Below are 17,844 nucleotides of genomic sequence, written 5' to 3' on the forward strand. Positions count from 1 at the left end.
AAAGATCGAAGTGGGGAAACTCAACAAGCCAGAAATTCACCGAACTGAAAATCGTCGATCATTCGGAATTTCGATGTTTCAGATTTTTAAATTTCCTCATCTTCGCACTTTCGGAACTTTGAGCGTCGGCTTTCGGACCATCCGAAACTTCGATGTATCGTCAAGGTTTGATTTCTTTACATTAACTTTCGCCACTAAGAGTATTCAGAATTAGACGCTTTCGTAACTTTTCAAATTCGGATTTTCAAATCCGTTCCAATTTTTCAAAGCTCACCTTGTTTCAGGACTAAAATGACGACTCAACGAAGGAACTCAAAATTCAGACTCAATATGCGACCATCCTTTCGCTGTTTGAACTTGGTAATACCAAAAAAAAAAAAAAAAACTGCAAAATAATGAAACCTAAAATTCCAGGGACAATTTTCACCCTGCATAGGCTGTGAGATAAGGATCGCAGGATGAGTCAAAGAAGCTCGAGCCGGGGTTAATTAGCCAAAGAGTATAGCCGAGCCGCTTTTTGCCCCGCCGCAAGCTTCTCTTTGGATTCTCCTTATTCCTACCGCGTTTTAATTCCCTTTGGCTTGTGTATTTTGCTCGTTTATTTTTTTTTCATGTTTCTTCGTTTTTTTTTTTTTTTGTTTTTTTTTCTTTATATTTACATACAACAGCGATCGCGACTCGGTAGTTTCGGTTCAGCTTCCGAGCTGTTTCTCTAACGTCGCCGTCAGGCAGCTACTACGATCCTAATCTCGATAATGACGCGTAATGGCTCCCAGGCCTGAATGTAACTCTTTGTCCGACGGACGGTCCGCACCCTGATTTAACATGGCCACTGGGGCGGGTGCGCGCTATTTCACTTGCAAACGTCGGCGGGGAGAGAAAATGAGAGAGGAAGAGAGGAAGGGAGAAGGAGAGAAAGAGAGAGGAGCACCGAACACAAGGGAACCATTAACCGAAATAAGCCGCCTCCCCCTGCACTATGGGTAATAAGGCTCCTGTCCTCTCCTCTCCTCTCCTCTCCTCTCTTCTACTCTCTTCTCTTCTCATCTCCTCCCCGCAATCTTTTTCTCCGATTTCCTCCTCCCGTTTTAAAATACCTCGATCTAACCGAACGCTTCTTCGCGCTCGTATTTTCCAGCACCCGACATGGATCGTCGATGACTGTTGTGGCCCTTCAGCTATTCTTCGGAATCAGCCGTCTCTTCGTCATGGGCGAGTCGAGACTCAAGATGATTTTCCTCGTCGTCGTTATCCTCTGTTTCTGCGGAGCAGGTGCCATCGACATATGTAAGTACATGCTTGAATCGTTGTCCAAAATTTATTAACGATGTTATTTGAATACTAAACGAAGTGTTACCGAAGTTAGTAAAGTAGGAAAAAATCATCATCGCACAATTTTTTAACGACGAGTTCCATCGAGTTGAATTTTCTTTATCATAATTTACTCAATTTCGTACCTTACTAACTTCATTCTCATAAGACCAGTACACGGTAAATACCGGGACAATCTCTTGAAACTTGAAAATCAACCGCGCATGCGCGAGTTTTATCGGCTCTTCGCGCAGGCTAGCAATCCCGAGTTTTCAGCTGTCAAACTGTTTCTGCCGGCGATGTGGTTGATACGAATTTTCGAGGTTAGAATCTCGAATAATTGAGGCGGTAACTCGGAAAGGTTTGGAAAGCATTTGTTATTTGGTCGAAAAGTTGATTCTTCGAAAACCGGTCGAAATTTAACGCTTACGCTCTTTGAAAATTCGAAACGTCCACATTTTGCGTAGGTTGGCCCGCCTGAATCGCAGACTAGAATATCGCTGCGGGAAGATTTGGCCGACCAATGAGATTGAATTATTCGGCGCACGCGCGGTTGATTTTCAAGTTTCAAGAGATTGTCACGGTATAACACGACTCAAAGAAGACCGAGATTTTGTTTTTTTTTTCCTCGCAATCGAATGGATTTGGTTGAACGCAAAGTCATCGGTGTTACTGAAAACTGTTAATTCGCTTCGTCTCCACCTTTTCAAACCAATCAATAAACATCGCACCCACATTCTAATAATACCACGCATTTATCAAACCCTACTTCTCGACTTCCGGTTACTATTAAGCGGAAAATCGATGTTTAAAACCAGTCGCACTTTATTCCTTACATAATAAATAACCAAGATTAAGCGAGCCTCGAGTCGTTACATCGTTTAAAAAATAAAAAATCTCATTTTAAAAACACGGTTGGAGTTCAAGTTTCTCTCTCAAACATCCGCAGGAAGTATATTAATAAATTTTTATTAAATTCCCGCAACCTTTTCGTAAATACTTACGCATCGGACAATTATTCGCTCATTTCGATACCGGATATCGATAATACGCGGACGTCGTCTTAACGAGACAACAAACAAGAACAATGAATAAAAAAAAAAGAAAGATTAAAAATTTAAAAAAAAAAAAAAAATAAAAACAAGGATAAAGACTGACGAAATTTGAATATCAACTGTGTATAAATAGTATCTCTAGCTGTAATAATAAAGCAAGTCGAGCCCCCCGTTGCGCGCGGTGAATTTGCGGTCGTGTAAGGGTTTTGCACTCGACATAAATCGGGATGTTAATGCTCGCCGCGGTGCATAAACATATCTGACGCGTGTGGATACGGGCGTCGGGACGCCGCCGGAACGAGTCGCGTTATCGCCGAATTTTCTCCCTCCGGGATCGCCGTACTCGACGTCAACCCTATTTTGCAATCACCCCTGCGGCTCCGTTAGTTCCACCGAAAGGCTAGAGTTATCGCTGTAAGGTATGGATACAAAATGCGAGATATCGTTTCACGGTCGACGGATCGAAATACCTGTTTCAGTCGTATTTCAATAAAATTTATCATAATTTTTCGCGTTACATTTTGTGTATTTATTGAATTGTATTTATTGATGTTCGAACAAACTTTGTGAATTTTTCGACGAGGAAATATTGTAGAGAAACGAAAAACGAGTCTAGATACGATATATCGAGAAGCAAAGAAACAAGAAATTGGATTCGTATTTTTTTTTCTGTTTAGCTCGTAAAACAAAAACTATCGAAATAATCATGATTAATTCTAGTTCACGTGGTTGTTATGGATGTAATAAAAATGCTGTTAAAATTTTAACAGGATCGGTTCAGTGCATTTTGAGATATCGCGTCTACACTTTTTTCTACACCAGTTCCTATCGAGCAGTGTGTATTAGGTTATTTTCACATATTTTTTCTCCGAGAAACTGACAAAGTTTGTTTACATGTCGATAAATATAATGTAAAAGTCGTGAGAAATTTTATAAATTTTATTTCGACGGCTTGTCTTAAAAGAAAAATACTCGTAAAAAACTTTTGAAAAATAGCTTTCGCACTAGATGACACCGTTAATCGATTAATCGTAAACTTCGATTTATCTTTTCTTCGATTAACCGTTTCCCGATTAATTGAACGAGATTCAAGTTCCTGATGACGTGAAAATCTAGACGAGAATCGATATTTTTACCGTTTTTAACCACAACGAAGAAATCAAGATTCCGAAATATGTCCATAAACTGCGTTATTATCATTTACTCTGTATGTGTATTAAAATAATCCCAATAACTTGCGGGAATAATTATTAATTTATCAGTAAAATTCCGTCGTTGAATCAACGTTACGAGCCATTCAACCACTCAATACAGAAACGTCAAGAACTTGGATGTCAAAATTTGTAAAAAAAAAAGACAAAAAACTGTACAATTTCAATTCAATCTTCTAAACTGTTTTTATTTTTATTTTTTTTTTATCGTTCATCCAATCAATTGATTTTTAATGTGACCGATAAGGAATGAAGAAACTTTTTCAACCCTCCCTGACGCATTTCTAGCCTCGGAAATGAAAAGAAACCGTTTCTTCTGCAATTTCGACAAATCGATTTATACGCAGCATGAAATTTGATTGTTTCTCTAAAGATTCCGAGGCCTCGTTCCATTTCTTTTCTTTTTTTTCATCTCAATTCCTATATCCCAAGATCCAGAGTAAATCAGGTATATATTTTAAGCTCATCTCTTATTCATGCAGCGTTACAAACCGGCCAATGTAGGTTACAAAAAGAAAACGTTACAGAGGGTTTTGAAACACCTGCGGGGATCATCGAGCGCCACTTTCAATCAATTTTCATTCAATCAAAAACGCGTTTATCCCGGGCACACCGCCAACTGCAGCATTGCCACAGCCATTTTCACTCCCCCGCAGCATCGAACGTTTCAATTTTATACGTTTTTATTTCGGTTTATATTTCCGCGCGAAAGTTGTTTGTTTTTTTCTTTCTTTCTTTCTCTCAGTTTCCCCGCATTCGCCAGTTTAGTTTTCTCGAAAAAAAAATAATTCTTTTTTTTTACTCTCATTTCTTCCATTTTCATCCCATTTTCTCTCTCTCTCTCTCTCTGATCAATGTTACAATACCACGTTCTGCGGGAAGCGTCGAAACCGTTGAAATTGAATTTAAATTGCCTATTTGCAAACCATGTTTTTTATACTAATACACCTGTGTATAGGTATAGTTATACAGATATACGTATGGATAACATCTACGCCTAGATATATTGCATAACAGGTGCGCGAAAAAAAATTTACCCCCTTTACATTTTTTATATCACTGAGAGAAATTTTTAGTACCGGTTACCGCTCAGTTCTCAACTATTTTCATTTTTTTACCATAATCGAAAAATATAGTTCTAGGTAGAAAATGAAAATTAGTTTTCTAGCCGTTACCGGAAAGTCTAGTATCCGTTGCTGTTCTTTCTCATTACGATCACTGTTGCTATATTTTCTTGCAACAGTTGCGAAAATTTCATGCTTGTGCAACGATAAATTGACGTTAAAGTCTTGTTTAACTAAAAAAGTAGAGTAAACCGATGAAATTGATTCAGCGTTGCAATAACCAAAAAAGGATCGACAATAGCGCAAAATGGTTAGCCGTACCTCGTTTTTCGTAATTCCAACAATATTCAAACAGTTTTTTTTTAACGATACCCGTTTCACTCAATTTTTCTAGTTACCGTGAAAAATGAAATTTTTCTCAGTGTAACTCGACGTGAATCGTCGAGGCGATAATTTTTAAACCGAAGCTTCGGGCGCGGAAGGGTTGCTCGCCCTCGTTCTCGTTCTCGTTCTCGTTCCGGCGTCGGCGTCGTCGGCACCCTAACCCCGCGATATTCCGACTTGCACGCAACTTGAGACGAGAGGTGATTGCGCCGTGAGCTTATAGAGCTTTCGGGGCTGCAGCGGGGTGCGTAAAAGTAGTACTTCCGTTACGCCTGCAGCCTACCCGGCGCCGCGACGCCACCGACGCCACCGACGCGGCGTGCACACCTGCACCCCTCTTACCCCCGACACCTAAGACGCTCTCGGCTTTTGGCCTGTTTATTTTTCTTTAAAGACCTGGAAACGGCTTTGTACCTAGAAGCTCGGGGACTCGGAGAGACAGGGGAAATTAAGAAAGTCGTAAGGATGAGGATAAGGGCGATGTGAGGGAGGGGGGGAGGGGGGGGCGAGGGAAAGGGGAAGAGGAATCGCTCGCGACGCCTAATTACCAGATTCACTACCGGCAGTTAAAGAACCTGAAACAGACGAAGCGGAAGAAAGAAAGAAAAAGAAGAAGGTGAAGAAGTTTATTGTACTTCGGGACAGGGCGGCAGTGTTCTCTCTAAAAACAGATACCCGGAGAGAGATCACAATTTGCCTACTGCGGGGCAACAACGAGTCTCGCTGCACTGAATTGTTGACGAGTTAGCTGGAAGCGACCGCCCTTGTCTTACTTCTGTCTCTCTCTCCAATGATTCAATCTCGAGAAAACAAAAAATCAGAAAATCGAGAACGCTTATACAACTAACAAGATAGGTTGGGTTAGGTTAGGTTAGGTAAACCCTAGAACGGTATATCGGGGTAAGTTTGTAGCCCCCACGGTGATTTTAAATCTTTCGCCAAAGCAGAGATCGTTAGGAATTGAGTTTAGGTCAGGTCGAATTTTGACACACTTCTCCGAATTTTTCAAAAACTCAAACGGTAACATCGTTTTCTTTATCATATATAGAAACGAAGAAAATACAAGGGAAGAAAATTTTTTTTTCCCCATTCATAACAATGATAATCGTTATCGATCGCGAATGGGTTGATTAGGGGGTGGCATATTCGAGAAAAGGGTCAAGGGAGGGATGGGGGTGGAGGTTAGGTTAGGTTAGGTTCGCGATGTCGATCGCCGCACGGAAAAAAAGAAACTAGTTCACGTCGGAAGAAATGATAAATCTCTCTCGTCAATTTCAGTTGGTAATGAGATTCTTTTTATTTTATTTATATATTTTTTTTTTTTTTTAATTTTGAAAAGGAAAGGAGATGAATAGGTCAAGAAGAAAGGATACAATGTAATAATTTGAAAAGAATATATTAGACAACCTGCATCGGGGAAACATTGGGTCAATTAGGGGTGGGATATTCGAGGAAAGGGTGAAGGGATGGATGGTGGTGGTTGGGGGTTAGTGGCAGCGCGTAGGATAAGTAAGTCGTGATTTATGGTTTAATATCCCGGCGTAATAAGGTGCCTCTGCATAATATGTTTTTCGCTAAGGGGACCGGGGAGTAATTAATTTACATTCACGCCCGTGAACAAGAAAAGTGGCAGGCAGGCCTAGATTCGGCCAGGGAGGGGGGAGGGGGGGGGGGAGGGGGTTAGGAAGAAGAAGAAGAAGAAGAAGAAGAAGAAGAAGAAGATGAAGATGAAGGGAGAGGAGAGGAGAGGAGAGGAAAAGGCACCCAGTGTTTCTGCTGCCGTCCCGCTTCCTCGCCGCAAGCAGGCAGTCGGTCATTAATAATAATCATTGAAATAACAAAGAAGGGTGGGCGAAATTAAATTTACCGAGCAGAAAATCTTCTGACGTAGATTTATGCGCATTTCCTGCGGTCGGCGCGGTCGTCGGTTCCTGGGCACCCTGATGATTTTCCTCCTCCCTGATATCATGTTTATAAGATACACTCTGATTTCTAAATCACGGATGATTTAACAGCGCAGATTACCTACCGCGACTCTATGAAAAGAAAAATTTTACTCTGCAGTTATAGTCGGTATTTTTCGGATATTGTTTACGACAAGGTTTAACCACTAGTCAATTCTTTTCTACAACAGGTTTGAAGATCGTTACACTTACGATTTCAAAGAATCCAGAGACTTATTAACAAGGTTTTTAAAAATATTTCTAAGAATTTCGTACGGTATTATAAAATTTCAATATAATTTCGTATAATTTATTATTTAATTTAATAACGCCATCGTTACGATTAATACGGATGAAAAACCGTGGTTCCACGAGCATGGAATTATCCGATATTCAGTAAATCACTAAACCGTGACAAAACAAAACACGCACATACATACTTCAAAATCATAGTTCGTTAAAAATAGTTTTAAAATTAAGGAAATAGCAACTTTTTTTTCCCCAATATTTCGTTCCGATAACGTTACTAACTTGAACCTCGTTGTAATTTTCAAGATTTCAAATCATTTCACACGATTCCAATGTAAATGAAAAAAAATCAAGGGTGATCGATCCCTCGCATCCATGCTTTTTCCTCGTTGTTAGAATTCTTGAGAAGCGTAAAGTCGCATGTGAGCGCGCACGCGCGTCGTTACCGTAAATCGAGGACTGCTCTCAGGTGCGGCACGCGGCGGATCGCTCGCCTGGAAAAAAGCGGTTATCAATTTGACAGGGGATCTAGGGAGTGGATGGGCGGGGTGGGGGGCTCGCGTAGGCATTCAATTTCCCTCCCCCTCCTCCTCCTCCTTCTCAGTATTTCCTCTCGCCATCCGCCCTCCCGGCTCTTCGAGTCGTACACACCCTTCCGCTCCCGGCTGTCACTCCGGAGAGTTATGGACCCCGAATGAGTGGCTGCAGGGGCGGGCAAATGTCGCATAAGTTACTTCTCTTACTCACTACTTCTTCTTCTTCTTCTTCTTCTGCTAGTTCTGCTTCTTATTCTTGCAGGATGCAGTCTATAAATATAAAATCGAACCGAGCCGGCATCTCGGCTCCACTTCCCCCTCTCTTTCAGGCATGTGGACGCGATTGATCATTACATATGTATCATCGGGCAAACGGTGATCTAGAAGTTCCAAAAAGGGGGAGAAAAATTTCATTCAACTACTTATGAGAAGAAAACTTGGTCTGGATTAGTCTGATTCCTTTTCATTCATGCTTTTTTCCGTCATGTTTCTGATTACAGCTCAGTGCATCGCTCCGCTGGGAATGGAGTCTGGGGAAATTCGTGACTCTGATATAACGGCCAGCTCCAGTTTCGACAGTGGAAACGTCGGCCCCCATCGTGGACGGTGAGTCTCGTAACTTACGTATACCTTAGATGCCTATATATATATAGTTTATATGTAATCATCAAGAACCTAGAAACTGATGGAAAAACAAGAAGAAGTCATCGAGTTTATTTTTTGTGAAAACCTTGACCCTTGCAAGCATACATTTTTCCTTGCAGTTATATTCCTTGAAACTTGGTATGCAAGGGATCTCGAGGACGTTGGTTTAAAAAATGGGTTCAGAACTTTGAACCTTTTAAAATTCAATATGGCGGATCTAATGTGAGCGATTCGGATCGATTTTTATATTTTCAGTCCTCCATATTGGAACCGCCATCTTGAATTTTGAAATTCTGACCTCGGATTCGCTTTCAGCGACCCCGAAAACTCCCGGGTAACAAATTTCAAGTGAAACGGATCGATTTTTGTATCTTCAGTCCTCTATATTGGACCCGCTATTTTTAATTTTTGAATTTTTACGTTGGTTTCGTTTTTAACGATCGATTAAAAAAAGAATGTCTCATGTACGAAACGTTGCACTGGGAAGGGTCAAACTGCAATCGCCGATCCATCGAGGTCTAAAATTGCCGAGTGTGACTCCAACGACGCTTTTCATTCGAATCGTGCATTAGTCAGTTGGGTGGTTGGTTCGTTAGTCAAGATGGGTGAATCAGGTAGATACGCCCAGGTCGCGTCGTCCTGGGATAAGGTCCCGGGTCGGGATGGTGATTGCCTTTTAATCTGAGTAATGAGCGGCGGTTAAGTCGAGCTTCGAGCAGATAGTTGGAAGCACGAGTCGCCTGCCGCCGCACCTGTAAATCACTCGCCACGCGGTTCTTGACGCTGTTATTTATATATATGATGCGCACACAACTCCGGACTTGTGTATAAATTTAATCACCCGGTATACGCTCGAACGCCTCTTCATCGTGTGTGTGTGTGTGTGAATTGTAAAGTGTACGTACATCCCGAGCTAACGATTCAATCTTAACGTAACGATTAACGGGCGGGCAGAGTACAACTCGTTTTATCGCAGTCCGTTTAAAAGCTTTTAGAGTTAATTAAAAGTTTGGTTTAATCCGTATATACGGTTCTTATTTAGCGCTATATCGGGTATTAATTTGCGAGACACTGTATAAGAACGTTGTCACAAATCAGCTTGCGACGAGTCTCTTCGTTATAACTTTCATTCGCGATTCTTATTGGGATTTTCACTTTGAAATGCGACATCTGGTGGGGAGGAATTAAACTTATACAAACAGGCTTTTTTTTCGTTCTTTCGCGTGTGGATAGTAGAACAGGAATATTATTGATTAGGTTTCATTGATTTATATGATATGAGGAATTCGAAAACCCAATGATTACGATTTCCCTTCATTAGGAAGTTATAACATACCCAGTCAGGATTATTCAAAAATCGATTTTTTTTTTTTTACAGTTTTTTACAAGTATATATACAGAAAATTTCGTAACGATCCGACAAATATGCTCGAAGTTACACGCACGTTTGCGAAGACACCCCGGAGCGTATTAAAGTGCTTGTGAAACTTTGAACGCGTTTTTCTTAAAAATATGTTTTCAAAGTCGGTGAGCAAGATTTCTCGGAATCGTCTGAACTGATCAGTCTCAAATTTGTACACGAGCTTTATGAATGTGTCTTTCAGTCCTTGACCGAAGGTTTTTTTTCGCCGATAAATATTTTCTATTTTGATAAACAAATTGAGGCGAAAATTTTTATGCAAGATCGAAATTTTTTTTGACAACCCGGCGTTTTGTTAAAAATTAATATTTTGCTTGGTCCTTCGATCAAGGACCGGATAATACCTTGTATCAACTAAATATTTTTTATTTTTTCATTTCGGATGATCCAGTCCAGAGATATCTCGCTCACCGCCAGAGGCCTGTTTTTATACATGCTCCCAGAGATCGACTGTAGCAGCTTTAAAAATCATTATTTTTACAAATAAAAAGTAACAGAATGAAGTTCAATGTTACCCCAACATATATATAAACTTTTATATTAATAAATTGAAATGTCTCTTCGAAAAGAATCCTTGAAAAATCGCTTGTTTTCGGTCTCCTGACTGGGTATAACACCTTTAAAATTAAAAACTTAGGTTACCCGGTGATAACAGAGCACCGACAACCAGGCTCTGACGTCACGATCAGATTTTCCAATAGTTATTGATTCCCGTTGCTATCATCCGCGGTATAACGTAATCGAGAAAGGAAAATATCCTGAAGTTTTTCGATCCGAAGACCATTTGTCTCAGCGCGTGGCGTCGAAAATAAGCAAAAGACGAAGCAGTGGTGCAGAGGAGGATGCAGCAGAGAGGAGACGTACGCCCCTGGACAAGATCCTCGGGTTGAACGTGGCCGCCCTCTCGGTTTCGGTGAGAATTTATCGCCTCTTCCTTTCCACCACGTTCTTCACTCGAAATTGTTCCAGCATCTCCAAGGAGGAGATGCTCAACGTCCAAGGACCGCGAGTCGTGATTCATACTTTCCTTATCCGGTTCGTCTTACCGTAGTTTCCGGCGTGTAGGCCGCCATCTTTTGGTCCTTCCTCGTTGGTCATTACACCGTCTTAGTTTGGTATTTATTTTCGCGTTGAACGGAGCCGATTCGCAGCTGCGAGGTATCGCGGAATCCAAAAGCGAGCCGCGAGCGATCGTTGCTCCGAGATTTATTGAGGACACTGCTAACCATGGAATGTCTTTGATGCAGTTCTGTATCAAAGTAGCGCTGAGGCAGTTCCAGCTCTCTTAATGGGGTATGAGTTATGGACCAAACTGAATCCGTGCTCATCCCAACTCCCGGTTCCACGAGTCTAGGCTTCTTCCTTGCCATGCCTGCTCTCACTTAAGGGATCCCGTCAAAGCCACGCACTATGCTCCGTCATTCCCGCTCCGACACTTCACAGGAAAACCTGGCAGCCACTCCTCCTTTTTCATCGCAAATTATACTCTCTACGCTTTGCACTCACGGATAGACTACGCCGCACGAGAAGACGACTCTCCTCCGCACTGTGCATCTGGATATATCCAAGAGCCAAGGCTTCCCTGCACTTTCCATTTTCCATTGCAAAACCCCCCGTGACTTCTCTTATGCTGGTGCACATTCATGCCGGGCACGTCGCTAGCGAAATTAGAGGATTCTATTCACATGCCGGGAATCCTTCGCCAAATTCTCAGACCCTCCGTTTATAAAGGATAATAATAATAACAATAATAATAATAATAATGATAATAATGATAACAATAATAATTATAATGATAATAGCTCCATGGTTCGTACGTTTTTTATTCTTACCCAATTGAAACGATGAAATATGAGGTATCTAATTGATATCGCGGGGTTTGAACAAATCGTTATTACGCTCCTCTTTTTCTTCCTATTTAGTTATTGCGACTCCTGCGGTAAACAATTATTATTTTACAAAGTGAACGTCGGACCGGCAAATTGCTAGTAATAAACTTCCATTTTGCAGAGAGGGAAAACAATTAGCCGGGACCCAAGGTACATGGTGTAAGACCGCAGCAGCAAGTTCCTGTCCCAAGTTGCTCCCGGTGGGAAACCCCCTCATCTTTAATTCATATCATCCGGTCTTTTAACTCGATCAATAAATTATCATTTCACCGCATATTATATTTTACTCCCCTCGACTAACCGTGCACAAACGCTAAGTGGCGGTGTCTTCCTCCGTCTCCGTTGTCTGCAGCCAAAAACGCGTCTTTGGCCTCGTTCCCCAAGCTCCTTAAACCGACCCTCCCTGATTTAGATGAAAAAATCCGATTCTGATTACAGGTTACGCCAGGAGAGCCTGGGCGGTGCCTGGTGTCCGAAACAGCAGATCACAACTGACTCCAAAGAGTGGCTTGAGATCGACCTTCACACTGTGCACATGATCACAGCCACGAGCACTCAAGGTCGATTTGGAAACGGACAGGGTGTCGAGTTCGCCGAAAATTACGTCCTTGACTACTGGAGACCGCGACTTGGAAAGTGGGTTCGTTACAGGAGCGCTCAAGGAGACGAGGTAAGAATGAGACCAGAAAGAAGGGAAGTTGTAGTAGAATCGGAACGATACTGCAACCGTGCTAATCCATCCATGCTATACTTTCTATCAGGGTGGTTAATTTTTCAACTTTTATTTTTTTTTTCCACAAAGTGTGACAAAAAAGGGGGCAAGGTGTACACATAAACATAAATTTTAATATTAAAAAATTTTGTAGCGATCTCTAAATATTTTCCTACCTCCTCCATGTTTTACGAAAGTCTTCTTTTTTTTCCAATATTTGTCACAAATTTTTCGAATTACACCCTAAAAAAAAAAAAGTTAAAAAGTATACCACCCTACTTACTATACTTAATACTATACCTATCACGTCTACGGACTTTTGATACACCCTTGATTCCTCCAAGGGAGAAGACTATTCCCGAAATTCATTTCTTCCACACCGTTCCGGAGAACTCGTTTTCTCGAACTTTGAGCAGTCGTAACTCGGCCGTTCAACGTCGGGTCGAGGAAACCCCCTCAAGGTAGAGCCGGAAAGAGATAGAGAGGGGAAGGGCGAGTTGGAGCTTATTTGTATAGGAGGGTGGATCAATAGAGTGAGGGAAGGTCGTCGCGTGCTCGCGGGTCAAATGCGCGGCTCCGTCAGCCCACGACGACCATGACGCCTGAGCAGGGTGAACCATTATCCAAATAGTCGCTCCTCCAGCTCGATCCTGAATAATACCATCGAACCGGTCTTTTCTATAGACAGCCTCGTGACCCGGATGATTGTGCCCTTCGAGGTGTTTTCTTACCCCTCTCTCTTACCGGGGTTCTAGCTTCCTTATGGAATCGTGGACGTCCTATGAAACCAAACTTCGCGGTGAAAATGCAACTAATGACTCGAGACCCGCGTCTACGAGTAATGCAAACACCTGAAGATGCTCGCCGGCCTTTTACCGGTTCCCGTCGGCCGAGCACGAGCCAAAGAAACGGTAGTCGGTCTCGTCAGTGAGAACTATTAACACCGTCCATTAACATATAACGAGAGTTGGGCGTTGGCTCTGCTCTTAACACTGTTCTCCACGACGGGTAGACGGTACGGTGAGGCCGCACCCTTTTGGTTTCGGTGAACCGAGTTATACCGTACCTGACGTACCTCTACCAAAGGCATGTGTGGCGGCAGCGGCACCTTCCGAATAGGAACTCGTTCACCACGAGCTTTTCCATTCTACGGTGTTGGCTCTCCGTTTAATGGACTACGCGGTCGCGATGAGGTGGTGAGAAATAGAGACCCTGCATCCGGTGTAATTTATAAGCAATTATGCGTCGCTGTCTTACCTCACGTCGTGAACCTTGTCAAGTGTTCACGTGTCGTCACGACCGGTAACGTGGGCGGATGAATAAATATTAAGATATGCATGACGACGGGAGAAGAGTAAACTTTGACAAATTAGGAAAGTGCTGATTCAGTCACGGTCCCTGTGTAATCAATTCATGTGAAACACTGGAGGTGAAGAATAAATCAGTGACACGCGGTAACAGGATTCTCTTGGAACTCTTCTCGAACCTCAGATTTTCCTGCAATTCTCCTTCTCCGAATAAAACTAAACGTTTCCACAATTTTACTACATCGAAACTACTTCACACCGGTAAATGGTGTGGAATTATCTTTTTCAGGTGATAACCGGAAACACCAACACCTATCTCGAGTCCAAGCGTGAACTGGAACCGCCGATTTGGGCCAGCAAGCTGCGCTTTTTACCCTACAGCTTCCACCGACGAACGGTCTGCATGCGCGTCGAGATCTATGGCTGTTCATGGAACGACGGTATCGTATCGTACTCCATGCCTCAGGGTGACAAACGCGGCAACTTGGAGTTCTTCGACGCTACTTACGACGGCCATTGGGACGGAGTCCAACTGCTCCGAGGTCTTGGTCAGCTTACGGACGGACGCACTGGGGCCGACAAGATCAGGATGGGGTACTACGACGATCGAAGACAGGGTTGGGTCGGGTGGAAGAACGACACCAGGTCTGGACACCCCGTTGAAATCAGGTTCGAGTTCGACCAGGTCCGGGAATTTTCCGCCGTTCATATCTACTGCAATAACCAGTTCACCAAGGATGTTCAGGTGAGGAACATTCGATGTTACCTGTATTTTATCGCGTTTCTTCCTCCTTTCATCTGCGTTTCGAATTACAAGACACGGGTGCATTCGATGTAGTCAGTCCATGTGTGTCAGGTATCAAAGATGGTCAATGGTACCATTTGATGCACTGGCAATGAGCTCGGTTTATTTCTCGCGGTCCAAGTTAGTAACTTCATCGTAACGAAACGTCGATTTTGATGGTACTCGCATTGCAAAATATGTTTACTGACTTGGACAAATAGCTCAAAAACTACGGAGTAACGTTTTTTCCTCGGGAAGAATCGCTACGATAACGTCACTAATTCCAATATGATGTCATTTCGACGCTCGAAATAATTCGGAGCGGATTCTCTTCGCGAATGATCTTGAAATAGTGATGTAACTTCAGAGACTAGACTCTCTATAAACTACTGGTGGAAAGAAAGTCCTCGAACGTAACATTTGCCGCATGGCAAGCTGGTCTCAAGAATCCGAACTGAAAGGGGACTCGTTACATTGTATGAAGTCAGGGGTCGAAGCCGCGGAGTGAATTGCCGGTCGAGCTGTTGAAAAAGTGTACAACGTTTCGGGGAGGAGGGAAGGAGGTAAAAAAGTCGAAGCGTATAGTCGAACAATGGTATCACGCGAGGAGGAAAGAACGGCCAGAGAGAGCGAGAGAGAGAGAGAGAGAGCGAGCGAGAACGATGGTTGAGGGTGAAGAGTGGGGTGGGCGCGTTGCACTCCGCGCTTTTCATAATGGTCGGTAAAACACGCGGTGGTATCAAGATTTATTTGAATGGAGCGCCTCATTACCCAGCTCGGCAATTGTGCCCACTACGCGGAGCTTTTTCCAGCGACGAGAGAACGCTTTTGACAATGCGAACGGCGTTCGGTCCTCGCGATGTAAGCACTGGTACCTGCCCCAGCCAGCCAGCGCAGCTGATACGCCACGTATATTCAAATACAATACACACTGTGGCGGCTGTCTGCAGCGACGAGTCGGCACGGGAGGGGTTCGACCCTTTCTATTAACAAGCACCACAGATAAAGCACGCCACTGCCTCCTGAAAGACAGCACTTCAAAGTCGAGACCGTGCCTCCAGCAGCCGCCAACCACCCTCGGAAATCCATACGGAGTCTCCTTCACCCCGCTTGAAACCAACGGAGTCGGGATCCGTCCGTGAAATTCCAGCGGTGATGCTTCTTTAACCCACCCCTCTCCAACAGTTTGCAGCTCTATTTCTCTGTTCCAGATCTTCGCCGAGGTCAGCGTGCTCTTCAGCATCGGCGGAAAGTACTATACCGGTGATCCGATAGTCTGGACGTCGATGGAGGACAAGATATTCGAGACCTCGAGGAACATAACGGTCAAGCTTCACCACCGAGTAGGGAAATTCGTCAAGCTCAGATTCTCCTTTGCCGCTAAGTGGATGATGCTTAGCGAGATTACCTTCGATTCCGGTGAGTCAATCAACCACCTACCCACTACCTTCCTTCCAACTTTGACAGAGTTCGTCACAGTCCAATCGTTTGATCACGACCGGCCCGGAATTCCAGGCTCATATACATGTAACAAACTACTGTTTGAACTTCGCCAGACGTTGTCGTAGCGACCTATCACGGTGACTTCGGGCATCGAATCAGCCGGCTGATCGATCCCCGGACTAGTCACTGGTTCTATTGTTCCCCGAAGCCCCTGCAGTACGTCGTAAAGCTCTAGCCGGGAGTCGGGGTCGATGAATCGAGGTGTCATTTCGTATTCTTTCCTTTTTTCACCCCCGTCACGCAGACGTCGCCCACGGCAACTTCACCCCAGAACCACCACCGCCAACGGAGGCCGCGCCGCCTCTTCTCCGCGGCAATTCCGCGCGAGACGTGCCACCCCAGGTGGAAGTTCCCGTGTCGACCGCTAAGCAGGACGACCCTACCTACATGGCGGTGATCATCGGCGTTCTCACCGCTGTGATCCTGCTCCTGGCGGTGGCGATATTTCTGATAGTGTCGCGGCACCGGCAACGCAAGAACTTCGCCAGTCCGCTCGGAGCCAAGAGCTCGATTCCCTCGGGTAACCAGCACCTTTCTCCCGAGTCTGCTTACGGCACCACCGAGAAGGATCCCTCCCTCATGACCTACAGGGTCGAGGAAGTATACGACAGGTACGCCGGTGCCAAGCTTACCACTCTTCCGCGAGAGCTGAACGACCGGCTTCTCGGCGACGTTAGACTCGACGAGTACCAGGAACCCTTTCACGACAAGTACAGGGAACCCCCTCACGCCGCCTACTACGGCTACAGCACCGTCGTCATCGACAGTAAAGACCTTCACGACAACGTTGAACATTCCGGTGAGTACCAAGGTTCTCTACCAATTCACTGGTCAGCAAAATTTTTTTTCACAAGAAAGGTGCTCGCTCATTTTGAAATACCTATATACCCCCATTGTAAAACAATATTCCTTTCGATTCGATCAGGTCTAATTTTTGTGTTACAGCTACTACCAATAAAATTGAATGTTTATCGTTTTGACTTGCCTTTTTTGATTCAGGGTGTTTTGCAATTTATTGTAGAATTGAAGATCGAATTATACTTTTTTCAAATGATCTCTTCTCCACCGATGAAAATGACACTAGTCCAGGATTCCTCACGAGGATCTAATCGATCGCCTCTTTCGCCGTTTGTGTTCTCAGATGCCACGTACGACTACGCGGTGCCAATGCCAGTTCCAAGTGTGAGCAGCGACCAGGACAGCGTATTCTCCAAGTCCTCGTCACGAGGCAGCGCAAAGGTATCACTGTAGTACTATATAAACCATTTTCTTTCCACTCGAATCATTTCGCTTCCCTTTGACGTGCGGCTCGAGCGTGAGAAATCACGCCACGTGTCTCCGTTCGAACAGCCCTGCGATTTTTCCGATAATAAAAAAAAGGGAAATACATAGAAGTGGGTCAGGGTCAGCCGCCCTTAGAGGCCTTTCAGCCCGCTCCTGAGGCTCACAAGGAAGGTATCCAAGGTCGATATCTCAGATTTCATTTCTTTTGTAATATGTTACAGTAGACCGAAGACTAAGCGACATGTATTTTTTTAACCTACCATTGAACACATTAAAGAGGTGAAACCACCCTCGATAGTAAGACATGTCAAGGGATGACTTGACGGTTTTTTTTTTTGTTAATTGTTATGAGAAAACTTTTCCAGTTGAACCGGTTAAAAAATATTATTTTCTTGTTGGTGAAACTGCCAAATCGCCCACTTGACATGCCTTACTTTGTAGGGTGGTTTCAACCCTTCAAAGTGTTTAATGGCATATTAAAAAAAATTCGTGTCGCTTAGTTTTTAGTCTACTATAACATAGTAGAAAACAAATGAAATCGGAGATA

General features: G+C 43.6%; 1 protein-coding gene across 2 annotated transcripts in view; it reads left to right on the top strand.

The window, feature by feature from the left end:
* LOC107223747 (discoidin domain-containing receptor 2) overlaps positions 1–17,844 on the top strand; it is a 58,665-nt gene that overhangs the window by 37,363 nt on the left and 3,458 nt on the right. The window contains exons 2-8 of one of the 2 annotated variants that reach the window (XM_046731216.1): positions 1,139–1,287; positions 8,254–8,359; positions 12,146–12,377; positions 14,016–14,471; positions 15,722–16,037; positions 16,258–16,812; positions 17,155–17,252. In XM_046731216.1, coding sequence (XP_046587172.1) covers positions 1,158–1,287; positions 8,254–8,359; positions 12,146–12,377; positions 14,016–14,471; positions 15,722–16,037; positions 16,258–16,812; positions 17,155–17,252 — 1,893 coding nt within the window. In that variant the 5' untranslated portion in view covers positions 1,139–1,157. The remainder of the gene's footprint in view (positions 1–1,138; positions 1,288–8,253; positions 8,360–12,145; positions 12,378–14,015; positions 14,472–15,721; positions 16,038–16,257; positions 16,813–17,154; positions 17,253–17,844) is intronic. The other variant, XM_015663540.2, reaches the window with a different exon arrangement.

The sequence above is a fragment of the Neodiprion lecontei genome, chromosome 2, assembly GCF_021901455.1.
Source record: "Neodiprion lecontei isolate iyNeoLeco1 chromosome 2, iyNeoLeco1.1, whole genome shotgun sequence".
In the NCBI taxonomy this organism is placed as follows: domain Eukaryota; kingdom Metazoa; phylum Arthropoda; class Insecta; order Hymenoptera; family Diprionidae; genus Neodiprion; species Neodiprion lecontei.